Here is a 16,880-nt window from a genome sequence, read left to right as displayed (position 1 = left end):
GCCAAAATACACACTATACCAGGAAGGTCCAAACTGTGGCCCTCCAGCTGTTGTGAAACTACACGTCCCAGCATGCCTTGACATAGTTTTAGCATTCCCTAATAGCAAAACTGTGGCAATGCATGATGAGACTTGTAGTTTCACAACAGCTGAAGGGCCATAGTTTGGACATGCCTGCACTATAACAAACAGATTGAGCAATAATGCACAATATGCTTCATAAATAGGGGCAATATTAAAAATTTACACCATAATGCCCATTACATGATAAGATTCACACCATAATCTCCATCACATATTATGCCAAACACCATAATGCCCATTAAAAATTATGCAACATAAGTGTTGCTTACCTACATGTTTACCAGGGGTTCCATGCACATTGCCAGGGGTTCCATGCTCGTTGCCATGTGGGATTACATGCTCGCGGTAACTGGGGGACAGCCGCTGCCGGGCAGAAATGACAGCCATTGACAGCCGGGCAGCAGAGCAAGGGGCCTGCCCGGCTGTATTCAGAGTACTGCATGTCCCGGCTATTTGAAATACTACCCCTTTCACACCAGAAAATGCAGCGATTTACCCGGGAATATGGTCCCAGGATCATGCAGGGACATTCCTGGACTGGCCCCTTTTACAACCGCCTATTCCCTGCATTTTCTGGTGTGAGGGGGAGAGAAAACCACCCCCGTCCCCCTTTAAACAACCAGCTATATCTTCGGAACCAACTGACCCATTTACATGTAGGCTTTGAATGATTTTGGTCCCGTGAAACTGGGCCGTGTGGTTCCAGAGAAGTCTGTCCTCAAACAACATGAACAGCCATGAAATTACATTTCAGAAATTAAAAAAAAAAAAAGATTGGTTTACCCACAATATCTCTAGAACCAATAAACCCATATGGACCAGGTATCAGATTGAAGGCCCAGCGATTTGGGTTTGACTGAGATCAACCTTGAGCTTCTGTGATGCCAGAGGGGGAACTGCCAGCTGTTGGAACCAGGTGGAGGTCGGAATTAGCGGGTCCCATGTTATCCTATGGGGAAAACGTTCCAGGTTTGCCTAGTGGTATCTCCGGTTCCCGGGGAGCTAGTGACGTGGGGCTGGGGATTGGCGAGGGGGGTGGGGATTAGGAGAATGATTTCCCTCATTCTCACCTGGACACTTTGAAAAGGGACAAAGAGGAAAGAGGGGGATATGTGGTCTGATCTGCTAGTTCCCCCAGCAGCATGGGTTGCCAGGATACTCTGAAAGTTAAAGGCCCCCATATACTATGTGCTTTCTCTGAGGGGAGAAGTTGTGTGCAATTTCCCTTGAACCTGTACAGCAGCTTCCTGCGCAGCAGGATCGCATACAATACACTGTATGTAGTCCTTTTGCATACAATGTATTGTATACGATCCCAACCAACAATGTCAATACCAATTAATCTATAGTGCAGCCCTTGCGACCTCTGGGCCAATGTGCACGAAGCCACGAATCGAAGCTAACACACATGCCATTTGACACTTTTCATCCGGATTTCTCAGCACGATGTGTCGGAATTGGTTGAATAGCGCCCAGATCGCATGTGTGTATGGGCACCCTTACACTGCCATATTACCATACTGATAACCAGAGCTATAGAGGCCTTCTGCAAACCACCCCCCAAAAAATGGGGCAGTGTGTACCTACAGTGTTGACAGTGAATGAAAGTAGAAAACAAAACCATTTTGGAGCAGTGTCCCTCAAAAAGCAAAAAAAGGATTATATCTGGTAAACTAACTGTTCTATCCTTTCATAAATACTGGTTTTTAGCACAACTAAGCTAAAGAATAACACGTTTACAACCTTACTCTTTATCCATTATGTTTAAAGTATTTACGAAATGAGAAAATGACATTTGACACAGAGTCATAATAAAGGAGAAAAGTTACAGCCCACTCCTGAAGCAGACATGATCTAGAGCCTTTTAAGCCTATCCTTATGGAACCCCAGACAAAACAAGATCTATGGATAACCTACAACTAGTAACATTCCTTCAAAAACCATGTGCTTTTATGTTCAATTGTGGAGTTAAACTGAGCATGATTGAAATCTGCTTATAAGTGCAGCTGTGGAAATAGGACAAGTACAGAATGGACTAGAGAAGTTCTGCAACTAAAATGTAACCAGTGATCGCGCCAAGATGGTATTTTTAATAGACCCTAGGACACATCTGAAAAAGAAGTGGGGTCTTGCTTAACTGTTTCTATGTTCCATCAGTTTCACATTTTAACCTCCCCCAGGACCCTCTAATTTCCCCCCAGACTTCCCACATGCCTTTTAAATGTACCCGGGCTCCCCAAACTTGGTTGGGCGTATTGCTAATAGTTGCAGGAGACTGGATCTTGGGGGGGGGGGGGGGGGGGGCATGAGGAAGAAAGTTTGCTTTCACATCATTATTGTTCATTCTAGCACCCTGCATCTTTCAAATCCCACGCAGTTCCTCTTCCCTGCCTGGGGTGTCATTGTCTGGTGTCGTGCTTCTAGCACTGCTCTGATTTGCATATCAGTGCTGAAATACAGACCACACTGTGCGAGCAACACCCCAGGCAAGGAAGAGGAACTGCATGGGCTTTGGAAGATGCAGGGTTCTAGCATGAACAATAATCACGATAAAATGTGAACTAGTAAAAGGAGACAAGTTAGTAGTGCACTGAAATACAGCGTAAATACACCAGTGCATGGTAAAATCAGGAGATGGAGAAATACAAGAGGTGCCCACTTTGGATATGTTATTTTCCCATATACGGAACCTTGTAATAAAGAAAAGATGGAAATGTATTATAATAATAAGAGAAATGGATAAATACAAAGCGCTCGTCAAAAAGGCAGAAGACATCACTTGCCCTAATGCATCATTTCAATACTCTCAGCAAAACATAAATTAATAAACCACTGCATAGAGTTGCCTAGCGCGATCTATAATCTTATTGTGCTTACATAGTACTGCTGACATTGCGGCAGAGACTATGTATAAAAGTCTGTCTATTCTGCCATAGGAAATGAGGCTGCCTTAGTTTGCATGCTTGTTCTTTTATGCTCCATCCACATATCGGCGAAAACCAATCCATCAGCTCTGATCAATGACTGAAATGGATACGCCAAGGGAAGAACATTCCTCCTCGTCCTCCTATGCACTAGGGAAAAGTCTACCCAGACACGTTTGTGGGACAAGATTTAGCAGACAGAGGAATGAGGTTGGTATGTACAGAGAAGCTTATAGAAATCAGATCACAGACATCACTCAAATAGAAATGGCTCCGAAATCACCCAGCAGCCAGTGCACACTTCTATTCTTATTGTGCTAGGACAAAGCAACATACATACATAAACAAACATCTGTCTCGCAGAATCTAGCCAACTTTTAGTAAATAGATCATGGCTGTGTGTCTGCTCAGTATATGAAACAACCTTCAGAGACCTGTTTTGACACGTTTAAACGTTAGCCTACCAGACGAAGAATGGGAGCTTTGTTCTGTACAGTTGCAGTGTATGGTATTTATGGCAAAGGGAATATTGCCCTCAGCAACTGAGCGTGAAAGAAACACAGGTGCTGCTTCAGTCTCCACACTAGAGATAGGCAGCGTAATTAAACCAGATGATTGCAGGTGCACCGCAAATGACCCTATATGCTCTGTAAAATGAAAAATAGTGGCACAAATGAAGAAATAGAACGATTGTTTTGTCTCGCTGTGTCGCTTTTATGTTAGATACAAGACACAGTATATAGAACACAGATATGCTATAGGCATTTATAGGTTGGCTTTCACAGTGTAATCCCTACCTTGGATTTCATAGTATGGAACAATGTTGATTATCTAACATATAATTCACATTTCTAAGCAAGTCTACAAATTATAACTTGCTCCCCAATCAAACATGAACATATGTACCAGGTGTTTAGCCTCAACTAAAGCCATGATAAAAGTAAATATAATATTTGGATAAACATTAAGTCTGAGTACACACCAGAACGATTTGGGCTCAATCCCCCCCCAATTTCGAGGCATCTAATGACCGATTTTATGTAAAATTACCAGAACTATACATGTTTCAATGAGATTCCAATCTGATGCCCGTACCCGCTGGTCGTTTTGGAGATTTTATCTGCTGCACTAAAGATTTGTCATCTATATTGGATTGTGTACTCCAATCCAATCATGCAACCATCGTATGATTTCAGGAAATCATTACACTATAGATGCGTACACACGTACAGATTTTCTGTCTCATCTATCTGGTGGGAACAAAAACCTGGAAATGTATGGGAGCAACTGACAATCAAAAATTTCCACCCAAATGCAGGAAAACAGAAAAAATATATATATGCTTTGATAAATTTGTTATATCAGAACGATTAAACAATTTGTCTGACCGATCACTGTCTGTTTTCAAGTGTTTGGGAACAATTTTTTGATTGTCAGTTGCTCCCATACATTGCCAGGTTTTTGTTCCCACATGATAGATCAGACAGAAAATCTGTACGTGTGTATGCACCTTATCATTGTCCTTATGGTGTGAGCCTACATTACAATTTCAATCACTCCTCCATTCTATTTGTGGATAGGCCAAGCCAGGCAACCATCACTTTAAGAGAGTAAAGTAACAGATTAATTTGCACAAGGCATTGTAGAAATAGTTTGAGTCACAATTCCGGTCAGGTCCTGCCCATGGAGTTAGATGCTGTGGACATACACACTCTAACTTGCCAAACTGATCTGTAAGTAAATATTATTGCTTTATGAAACACTGCAATTGTTTTTAATAATGTGAATATATTGCACAATCTTGTATTTACTTTGCATATTTTTTTTTTAACTCTTTAAAAAAAGTCAATGAAAGCAGGCCTAAAGGTGCCCACACACGCACCGATCCCGGTGGTGCGATGCTATACGATGGGGTGCGCGCTCCCGCGGCACCTCATCGCACAGTACAAAAAAGTATGTGCTGCACATACTTTTTGTACTAGCTTTTTCTAGCATAGCATTGCATCGCATGCACATCGTATGCACAAGGCATACGATGCGATGCTATGTGTGCTAGTTAAGCCCACAACGCACGCCCCGATCGGCGCGTGTGTGGGCACCTTAAAACCAAGTGTAAAATCTTACTGCTTGTACATTAATCAGTATACTAGTTACCAGCCCATCAAAATGATGAAATAACGGAACAGTAATGTCAGCGTTGGTGGCAATGTAGTGGTCACTGGCACGCTCAATACTTGAATCCCCCCCCCTGCATGGAGGTGAGGAGCAGCATCAGAATTTATTTAAAATTTTTTGGAACAGATCTAAATGAAATCCCTCATTCACACGCTTCACAAATAGTAATATACCTTCAACAAATGGACACATGTGGGTTAAAAAAAGCACGATAAAACCTAAAAATAATATTGTTGGGTTCTCTAATTACCTACATCACCGTCCCATTCCTGTGCAAGAAATAGTGACTATGTACAAAAATACCTGTGGTGGGTAAACTCCCACACATTTTAAGAAATCTAAAATAATGTTTAAAGAGGTTTAACATTGCTGAACGGATAGCACTTTATTAGCTGTTTACGATCCTCAATTACAAGTTGAATATATTTCAGAGAAAAAGATATATAGATATATCTGTATCCTGACGATAGTGCCAAATAAAAAGAGCACTGAATCATTGATATTTCAATGAATCATTGATATTTCAAAGACAATGTACTGTCGTTTATTGAGTCGAGTGCAGCACCTACCTCGATAGATAGATAGATGGATAGATTTGAGCAGATAATACAATCATTTTGAGTGTTTGGCCTTCTATGCATCAGTTTAAATGAGGGTTTCCCAATCTTTTTTGAATCAGGGCACCCTAGAGTTTCAGAACTTTTTTCACGGCACCCCTAGGCCAAACAAAATTTAATTAGATTGAGTATATATTCGATTCTTAGGGTGATTTATGTGGTAAAGGGCAGGATTTGCTTCTGTTTGTACACATTTTATGATTGGCAGGCACCAGCACTGGTTTTGCTCATAAATAACTAACCATTAATAATTTGAGTTAGTCCTGGACCCCCAACCCAAGGCACCCCTGCATGTGTCCCGAGGCACCCCAGGGAGCCACGGCACACAGTTTGGGAACCTCTGGTTTAAATGATAGCAAAAAACTTTGCTATGATGGTAAAACTGTACTATGAGCATTGTTTTATATAATGAACACAATCATAAGAAAAAAAACATTATATCTAGTTTCAGAAGCTAAACATTAGGGGAATAGCAGTCAGTATGTCCACGGGGAAAACCACAGCAATATCACAGGCTTTAAGCAAATAGATAAAAATAATAAAAAGTGAAACTGTGATATCTTAAAATCCTTGTATGACAGCTGTGAAAATGTGTGTCTAGTCTATGCTTTAGCTGGGATCCATCAACCAAATTAAGTCTTAAATTGCTCAAGGCACCCTGACCTCATGGTCAGCCATTGAAGAGTCTGGAAGTGACATTTGTGAACACTTAGTGCCATTTAAAGGGATATTGAATAACATCCACATTAGTGTTTTAAAATCAGCATTAAAAATTAAATCAACTGTGCAAATAATTTTAAACATTTCCAAAACTAAAATCCTCTCAAATCATGTATACAACAGAAACAGTAGATCCGGGATGCGGAACCTTTGGCCCTACAGCTGCTGTTGAACTACACATCCCTGATTGCCCTGCAACAGTTTTAGGATTTCCAAATAGCGAAACTAACAGGGCATGCTGGGATGTGTAGTTCAGCAACAGCTGGAGGGCTAAAGGTTCCCATTCCTGCAGTAGAGTAAAACAAAGTGACTTGTTGGCAAGCAATACATGTGTGTGCACATAAATACTAATTGTGTGTATTACTTTCCTATCAGTGGACTGTTTAATGCATTTCATTCTAAATACAGCACAGTGACCTACTATTAAAAATGCACCATAATGGAAAAAGAAAAATAGGCCATTCACACGGGGCGATCACGGCCCCATTTCTAAGCGATCTGCCTGGATCGCTTAGATATGAAGCACGGATCTCAGTGTGTGTGTGGCGATTCGAGGTCCCGTGCGTTGCTATCGCCTGACTCAACTCGCTCAATTGAGAACACTGGCCGTTACTGATCGCTCAGTACACATCGCTGGTGCAGCGCTGTGTGTTTAACTAGATCCCTCAGCACACTGCTCCCTTCACCCATGTGTACGGGGCATAAGAGACTAAACATTTTGAAACTTACTCTAACACAGGGGTTCCCAATCTTTTTTGATTCACGGCACCCTAGAGAATCAGAATTTTTTTCATGGCACCCCTAAATCCAATTTTTTTTTTTATTAGATTGGGTTTATATGCAATTCTTAGCGGCAGTTATGTGGTAAAGGGCAGGATTTGCTTCTGTTTGTACACATTCTATGATTGGCAGCCACCAGCACTGGTTTTGTTCATAAATAATTAACCATTAATAAGTTGAGTTGGTCCTGGACCACCAACCCAGGGCACCCCTGCAAGTGTCCTGAGGCACCCCAGGGAGCCACGGCACACAGTTTGGGAACCACTGCTCTAACAAGTATAAAATATCCATTTAAATATAGCATGGATGACTTTCAAATGAATAGTACTTTTAACGGTTTCTTATTTGTAGGTGTAGTGCCATAGTAAAATGATGGTGCAACTACAGGTCTGTAGCCTAGGGATTTCCACTCTGGAAGAATGCAGGAATATCTGCATGTTTTTTTGCATTCATGTCACAAAGCATACAGGAAATAATCATCAAATGTTGCTTGAAAAAAAAGGAATGGTAAATGCAAAATGAATGGGATGTCGTTAATGGATTAAAGAATAGAAAATAAATAGAGAAACGATTGTCTCTAGATGGTTATTTACAGTAAAAAAAATGGGGGGGGGGGGGGGGGTTGAATTTTGATAATAATTTTATTTAATAATGTAAATAAGTTTTCTTAACCATAACTAAGTTTTAATTAATAATCAAAAAAAAACAAATATAGTTGATAAATGTAAATCCTAAAAGCCCTAACAATATTGGGAAAATGCAATTGCACATCTGCTACGCTATATAAGAAACTGTAAATAAATAAATAATAGTGATGTTTCCATGGGTATTAACTACCTGTGCAAGCCAATTAGAAGGTGGATTATAAAGCTGCCCATGCACACCTTGCATTTTGTACTAGATCACATCTAGTTCAAAACACATGCTATGAGCTAAAGCACTGTGCGGTTTGAACAAGATGCAATGCGATCTAGTACAAGAAGTACATGCTGCACATACTTTTTGTGCTTTGCGATGTGCACGCATCACACCGTGTATGAGCACCTTAAATGTTTTGCCCAATAACTCTTGCTGGCTTTACATATGTACAGTTGGAAATTGGGAAATCTGTCATTGGTTAATGAACATTGGGTAATGTTGCAAAAGTCTATTAGTGGCCATAATAAAAAGTACTTGGGGTGCTTAAATTGCATGTTTCTATAATAGTGAATAGGAATAGGAGTGTTTTGGGCCTAAAACATGCTCTGCTTAATTTGAGTGTCAGCACATTTCTGTCATTTTAAGGGAATTTTAAAAATTCTTAAGAAAAATAAAAATAAACCTCTAACACCCCTGTGCAATAATAAAAAAGACCTGGCCAATCATTACAGCACTCCCACATACCTGCCCCAAATTATCCGGTTTTCCACATTTTCACCCAAAAGTATCATTCAATTATTGCCAAATTAATATAATCAAAAATTCTAAGTGGTTGATTAATTAGAGAGGGTGTCAAAATGGTTCTGAACCAACGCCGGCTGTTGGCCAACTTTGCACGTGCTCAGGATGTGGTGACATTTTTCCATCAAACCCAATGGAGAATTATTGCATGTTAACTTCACCTGCCATTAAATTGGCTAATAAACACTTTTCATGAAAGTGAAAAGATTTCAAACAAAAACAGATCATCACCTTGCAAATGAATAACCCCCCATTGTCCAACAAAAGTCATCTACAAGCACTCTCCCTATATAACAGTAACAATGGAGGTGATTTAGGTGTATTTTTAAAGATCATCACTGCAACTTACTTTAATAAATATGTATGAATGGATGGATGGATGTATATGAATGGATGGATGGATGTATAAGTGATCCACCGACGGATCAGAAGATGCTGCATCGGATCACTTGGTACACCATCAGCTAGCTGAATGAAGCCTGGGGTCACCCAGACCTGCAGCTGCAGCTCTGTCTCTGAGGTCAGGAAATATCCATCAGAAGAGGGAGACCCTGGGCCTCAGTGCTCCCATAAAAGGGACAGCCGTTGTTGCCCTTAGCACAAACAGCTTTAAACCTGCAGCTGTACTGATGTCAATGCATGACCTGCACATTCGCAAAGTACCAAACATCATAATTTTGTAATGTTCAATCCAATGTGCTAAGAGGAAACACGTTTATTTCTACAAACAGAAAACAATTTTGGTTATATGTTGTTTATCTGGGACAGAAAACTTGTGGCATGCCAACTACACATCCCAGCATGCCCCTGCAAAGTTTAGGCATTGGGATGTTATTTCCACAGAAGCAGGAATGTCACCAGTTGTCTGTCCCTGGTGTATATTATTGCTTTGGTAGGTCCTGGTCTGCTCCACATAAAATAAACATGTCAATGTTTCATACTGTTGAGCACAGCACATAATTTTATTTACTATTCAATGTTATTATAAAAACGCCTGCAACTTCAACTTCATTTGTTTTATTTTCCTCCTGTGTCTCATTCTCATCAGACTGGAGTACTCAGTACCCCGACACACTGATCCATAACAGAACCTATACATACTAGCCCTTACTAACAGAGCCTTAAATGATAACCTAATAGAACATTGAGTACTCACTTCTAAACAGACACTGGACCCTAGCCACAGGTAGCTAAGGTACTGATCCACCTCCCCATACATGCTGATCCCAACCTACAGGGTGCTCTCCCTTCCATACAAACAGATCCCTATTACCAGAGCATGGAGCACGCTCTCCACCAAACACACAGATCCATGCCCACGGCAGCAAATAACCACCCACAATACTGGCACACAACAAGTATATTACCCCCCTTCCTATATACTGCTCTCATGCCTTCTACCCCTGCCATGTACTGTACCATTGCCACTGCCCCATGCCCTATCCCTCTGCCATGCACTGCTCCAATCCCTTCTCCCTGGTGTGCACTATCCCATGCCCTCTCTCCCTGCCATCCACTCTCAGTCGCACCTGTCTGCACAGTACACAACAGAGTATATCGATAACCACCTCCCCTTCCTCGCTTTCTGCACCCTGCTCCTCCTCCCGTTCTCCTCGGATTCAAGACTACTCTGTAGCCCGGACTCTCGCACAATGCCCACATCACTTACCGTTCGTCACACCGGGGCCTCCACCGACTAAAAGGATGCTGATGGTAACGACAAAGAAGGCCAGAACGCCCGCCATAGTAACCCAGCGCACAGCGACCACTAACTGCGCGACCACAGGCGATCCAGACAGAGCAGCACTACGGGAGCGCGCCGCACGGCTCGGCCTCCTTCACCCTATGGAACGCAAAGTCTGCGTTCCAAGCCTCGCTGAAACAGTCCCCCGCCCATCACGACAGGGGGAACGCACAGGTAACGATTGGTCGCCTGCCACGCCACGCCCCCTGCAAACGATAGGCGGAGCGTGCCCGAATGACGTCGCACGAGGCATCTTTTGTTTCGACTCGGTGAGGCGCGCGTGCCCCGTCGAAGCGCGGCGCGCGCCTTAAAGGGGCCGCGTCACGCATCAGGCGCTGGCTGTCTGCCGGCATTCAGCGGAGCGCCTGTCTGTCTGGGCCTTGCCTGCAAATAGATACATGCCCCAGTCTCCTGCACGGGGGCGCCTGAGGCCACCCTCCATGGCAGCAGCGACCCGCTCTACCCCCCCAGCAGGGAGACCACTGAAGTCAATCATACAGCGTTCCCACATCAGTAACTGTCCCGCAACTTTCTACCGGCCCGCAGCCGTATCCCAGGCGGCAGCAGCATGGCCAGCGCTATGCCTATCGGCCACAGTGGGGTATCTGGTGCTAAGACCGGGTATTGGCGGAGTGCCGCCAGCCAGGGGGGTAGATAAGTCATAGCTGGACTGGAGCTGTGACGTGGGGTTAGAGTCCTTTCATTTCTGGGGACTGTTAACCAGTGATGGAGGAGTACATGCCTGGAGTTGCAGTCCTACAAGAGCTGGAGAGCATCAGTTTGCCCCATCCATAATTTTTTTTTTAAGGTTAGCAAAACCGAAGCAGCTTGGTATGTATGAGGATGATTAGCTCCGATCTGCGATTGCAGGTAAAGTTATCGCGATTATTGCCTGGAAAAAAACACTGCTTACTTTTTTTTTCAACCCATCAGAAAATTGCAAAAACCGGTGCCCTGCAATCTGTTAACCCGTAAAAAAGTGGGGGTGAAAATAGGGAAATCAGCCTGCACCCCCAAAAAATATAACGCCTTAACAGTATAGAAGTATATTCGAGCCAAGGGCATAATAAAAAGGGTTTGGGAACTTAAGTGCTAAATGGCTACAATATGCATTTAAAAAAAAAATGTAAGCAAGATTTTTTTTTGTGTGCAAAATAAATGCTCTAATAAAGTTTGGGGTACATGAAATGGGTGTAAGTACATATTTGGGCAAATTAAATACACTTAAAACCTGCAAACCTAAAAGTTCCTAAGCACACAAGTATACCTGTCCCATACCTTATACCAGGCATGGCCAAATTATGGCCCTCCATCTGCACAATTTTGCACTTTTTCACCTCAAAACTGACATCTCATTAAAAGTAAGGTACTTGTGTATTATCACTGCGCCCACTACGGCATTTTCGTAGTGGGCTATTCAGGGTAGTAAAATCGCATTGCATGCCATTATTGTATGGCATGCGATGTGATGCGATTTTCCTATGTAATGTATTCACTGCTCTCTGTCACTAAATACATTACAAAAATCGGGTCAGATAAAAAATTGCATCGCATCGCATGCCATTATTGTATGGCATGCAATGCGATCAGATATCGGTTCCAATTGGACATGTAATAATGGCATTTAGGGGGAAATTTACTAAAGGAAATTTGTAAAAAAAATAGGTGTATTTGTATCCAGAAATACACTTATTTTTGACATTTACTATCCCGAAAATACGGCAATTCATATTCGTATTTATAGCACATCAATACGACTACGAATTGCCGTAATTTCGGGATAGTAAATGTAAAAAATAAGTGTATTTCTGGATACAAATACACCTATTTTTTACAAATTTCCTTTAGTAAATTTCCCCCATAATGTAATTTATTTAGGCCCCCAGTATCCACGTCACAGGGGAAACCCATGGCGAGAGGCTCCTCTCACCATGGGTTTCCCCTGTGACATCGTTGATTGCTGACACCATGATTTAACCAAGCTCCTTGATAAAGGTCCGCTACTTTATGGACCGAAACGTTGGGGCACATATGGAAATATAACAATTGTGATTCATGCTGATCAATTACTTTGGATGCAATAAAACCCGGATTGGATTTTATAACAAGTCTGATTCCTTTGTTATAAAGGCGAGTGCCTGACATCCCCCACCCAAAGGGTAGAGGATACTCCTGGACACTATATATATATATATATATATATATATATATATATATATATATATATATATATATATATATATATATATTGTTCCCGCTAGGCTGTTTTAGCGGGGCGCTGCGCCCTGCCCGATTTTTAAAGGGCAAAATGCGCCCTGCCCCTCTAGTAGTGCCCCGCTAAAACAGCCTGCTGCCTGTCCTGCTGGAGTGCACCGGTGAAGCCCAGATAGCGGTGCACGGCGCTTTCCCGGCAGCTCAGGGACGTAGTCACGGCCGGGCAAGTTCCCTTTGGTGATGCGGCAGCCCGGGCACGCCCCCTTCGGTGACGCGGCGGCCCGGGCACGCCCTCTTCGGTGACACGGCGGCCCGGGCACGCCTCCTTTGGTGACACACCGGCCCGGGCACGCCCCCATTCGTGACGCGCCGGCCCGGGCACTCCCCGATTCGTGACGTGCCGGCCCGAGCACGCCCCCATTCGTGACGCGCCGGCCCGGGCACGCCCCCATTCGTGACGCGCCGGCCCGGGCACGCCCCCATATGTGCCGTCGCCGTGCCTAGTCCGCCCCTCCAGCGCCCTGCCCCGTTTGGTTCCTAGAAGGAACACTACATATATATATATATATATATATATATTTGTATGTATATATATATATATATATATATATATATTTGTATGTATACTGTAGCAGGGTGAGGCACTCCAAGATTCAGGCAAACAATTGACCGGTGAAATAACATGTTTTTGTAAATGCACCTGTACTAACATGTACCTAACACTGTAACGATATGCTTGCTTTTTCTTGGTGAAGTACACTTGTTGTGATTTATTTGTTTGTTTTCACAGATCTTCCATCAGCCGGCGCCCAGCAGCGTCAGGTTTCTAGGCAACGTTAGACAATCCCGGAGTTAGGCCGACGTCATGACGCTTGTGCGCAAGGTGAGAGGTCTGGCCATACCCGGAAGTGCCTGTGGGACCGGAGCATGCCGGCTGTGGGCGCGGCGGGATTGGAGGCGGTCTGTTGACATGGTATTTAGGTAAGCGCTGTATATGTTTGTATTGTTGGATTCGTTGGTCTTGATAAAGGAGTTATATCCGAAACGTCGCCTATTTGACACCAGTTCCACTGTGTGGCGTGTTATTTTCAAAATCCGTGTGAGTGCTGCCGTGTACCCCTGTCTGCAAATTTCCCTAGACAGCACCCCGGTCAATTGTTTGCCTGAATCTTGGAGTGCCTCACCCTGCTACAGTATACTATTGGAGTGGACGGACTTGTTCTTTCCCCTCCTGTTTTGTGCACCCGGAGCCTATTATCTATCTGCTATATCGTGTAACCAAAGAAATCCTCCAAGATTTGTACCACCGCTATTTACCCTGTTTGAGGGACATATGGTATAGCGGTTGAACTTTTATCTGCACTTGGTGGCTCATTTCATTACACTGTGACGGTGTTTGTGTGTATACGCTGAGTGATGGCTACGTCAAGAGGCGCCACATCTGATGGTGATGGTATCGGTTTTGCAGCCTTCCCGATTGGCGAGAGACTGCGGTTCTCAGAGGATGAATCGACTGCAGTGTTATTCTCTGAGCGATTGGACGAGGCCAGTGAGTGTCCGTCGGCTGAGGATATTTACAACAACTTACTCAAGCTCAAAAAGAAGGAGGTGGAGTTTCTACTACATGGCGTGACCCTCTCGGAGTATTATTGAGAAAAAAAGATACCGAGAGGTTTTAGAGTCAAAAATGTGCCCACTATTGGGCGGTGCAATAGTGAATTCTGTAGGCGATGGGTCGCCGTGCTTAATAACTGCTCATTCGACCTCATGACCTTGGTCATAGAGGAGTCGGCAAGAGAAATGGCAGAGATACAGAAGCGGATCACTGAGTACCAATCGACTCATCACAAGCAATTGTCTGATGATAAATCAGAGGACTGGCTCCAGAAACTCACCACTACCATAGCTACTTTTAAAAAAGAGCTGGTTATTTTTAAAAAAAGTAAATTTGAGAAGGTGAACAGAGATTATATGGAACACAAAGTATATGTGTGGACAACGGGTTCTACTAAGAATTTCAGAAGGAATGCTCGCCAACAGCGTAATCCTAAACGATGGAACGGGATACTGAATCCAGCAGTGAGTCAGCAAGCTCTAATACTGACTCGAGGAATAGTCAGGCGTCAAAAAACGACAAGCGCCCACTGACAGGCGTCCGGACCAGAGCAGGTCTAGGAAAAGAGATCGACCCCAACGTCGGGGTGGGCAGGGGTACAGGATCAAAAGGCAGAGGGCGAGGAACGAGGACATGATCTTCAACTTGTCCAATAGAACACTAACGGAGGTGGAGTCGCGGGTGTTGAGCTATGGACTGTCTTATGTGCCAACTCAAAAATTCGATGATTTTAGGTGGAAGACAGATCTACACCGTTTACATCGCAATCTCAAATTGAAGGACTTTTTCAGTAGGGATGTGGCTAGTCCAATGATTGCCCCTGTGTCCCAATTTGATAGATTCAAGAAGAAATCTCGTTTTGACCCCCCTTCAAATAATACCTCCATTGCAGGCTTTATCAAAGTCCTGGATGCCCAAGTACAATCCCTTGCTCCTCAAACTCCCTCCCACTCCAACTTGTCTAAAGAGGAATGGGGTGCACTAAGAGATCTCCGGTCCTATGAAGATGTCATGATCCTCCCCGCCGACAAAGGTGGGGGGATCGTGGTTTGGGACCTTGAAGCCTACAGCCTTTGGTGCAGAGACTACCGACATATCTACAGGACACGACTGACTTGTTAAACAAAATCATGGAATTTGGCGATGCCAGACCAGGGATGTGGCTCTGTGCACTTGACATCAGCAGCCTGTACACGAGCATACCCCACCAGGAGGGATTGCTCGCTGCAGCTAAGATCTTGGAGACTGATCTTGAGTATACAGGCCCACCCGTTAGCTTTATTAAACGATTGCTAGAGTTAACATTAACTCGAAATTTCTTTCTCTTTAATAATGAGTTCTTCCAGCAGCGAACGGGGTGTGCGATGGGTTCGCCCGTCGCACCCTCGTTCGCTAACGTATACATGCATTACGTGGAACAGGAGCTATTCTTTAGCTCACAATATGCTGATGATATTTGTTTTTATTGTCGATTTATCGACAATGTCCTATTGTTCTGGACAGGGACAGAATCAACCTTTTAACCAAATGATGGCTGATATCAATACTCGTGATTGCCCCATCAAGTTCACTTATAATGTGAGCCAAAAGGCCATTGAATACCTCGATGTTCACATCGAGATAGAAGGTGCTAAAATCGAAACATCGATCTATTCCAAGCCCACGGACCGGAACACCTTGTTAAGTGCCCAGAGTCACCACCCTCCACCCCTCATAAGGGGGTTACCCTTTTCCCAGTTAATCCGGGTAAAGAGAATTACCAGCAAAGAGGAACAGGTGTCCAGGGATCTGGACACCATGAGTGACAAGTTCTTGGTGAGGGGATACTCCCCGAAGATTTTGGCAGCTGCCAGGTCTAAGGTGGAGGGCACTTCCCGCAGTGTGCTACTACAAAAGTCAGCCCCCAGGAATAATTTGTCCGATAGGCTTGGTTGGGTCAGAGATTATAATGCAGCAGACACCACCATCATAGATTGCTCTAAGCAAATCTGGCCGGTCATTCAGAGAGATAAAGATCTCAGCAAGCTCAAAAATACAACATTGATGTCTTGCTATAAACGGGGCCGCAATATCCGAGACTGGGTGGTGAACACGGATATCTCCAAACGTGTGGGCCCCAACACCCAAAAGAAAGCTGGAGGGTGCTATAAGTGCTTGGGGTGCACGACGTGTGGAGGTATGACCAGTACTAAAGTATTTTACCATCCCCACCTTGGTTACAAAATATCCATTAAACATCCTGTCACCTGTATGACAACCCACGTTGTATATTTGATTAAATGCCCATGTGGCTTATGCTACGTGGGTAAGACCATCAGGACTTTCCGTGAGCGGATCGCTCTGCACAGATCCGCTATTAAAGCAGCTCTTAATAACAAAGAGAACGATCAGCCGGTAGCTCGGCATTTTGTGACTGCTAGACATTCGTTAGCTAACCTTAAGTATGTTATCATAGACCATGTACCTCTTGATTTGAGAGGTGGTGACCGTGGGCGTCGACTATTACAATTAGAGACATATTGGATCCACAAGTTGGATACGATGCACCCCAAAGGTCTCAATGAACA

General features: G+C 43.7%; 2 protein-coding genes across 3 annotated transcripts in view; one reads left to right on the top strand and one right to left on the bottom strand.

The window, feature by feature from the left end:
* ACVR1B (activin A receptor type 1B) overlaps positions 1 to 10,641 on the bottom strand; it is a 50,136-nt gene extending 39,495 nt beyond the window's left edge. Inside the window, exon 1 of the mRNA XM_083169017.1 lies at positions 10,410 to 10,641. Coding sequence (XP_083025143.1) covers positions 10,410 to 10,485 — 76 coding nt within the window. The 5' untranslated portion in view covers positions 10,486 to 10,641. The remainder of the gene's footprint in view (positions 1 to 10,409) is intronic.
* Positions 10,621 to 16,880, top strand: part of LOC146057597 (uncharacterized) — a 10,175-nt gene continuing 3,915 nt past the window's right edge. The window contains exon 1 of one of the 2 annotated variants that reach the window (XR_014469749.1): positions 10,621 to 11,354. Coding sequence is in view for 1 of the 2 variants with exons in the window: in XM_083169018.1 (XP_083025144.1) it covers positions 15,646 to 16,880 (1,235 nt within the window). In the remaining variant the exon portion in view is untranslated. Of the gene's footprint in view, positions 11,355 to 15,539 lie in introns of those variants that run through there. The other variant, XM_083169018.1, reaches the window with a different exon arrangement.

Source organism: Crinia signifera, chromosome 2 (genome assembly GCF_055691185.1).
Source record: "Crinia signifera chromosome 2, ASM5569118v1, whole genome shotgun sequence".
In the NCBI taxonomy this organism is placed as follows: Eukaryota; Metazoa; Chordata; class Amphibia; order Anura; family Myobatrachidae; genus Crinia; species Crinia signifera.
Note: the sequence above shows the minus strand (reverse complement) of the source record. Positions and strands in the feature narration are given on the sequence as shown.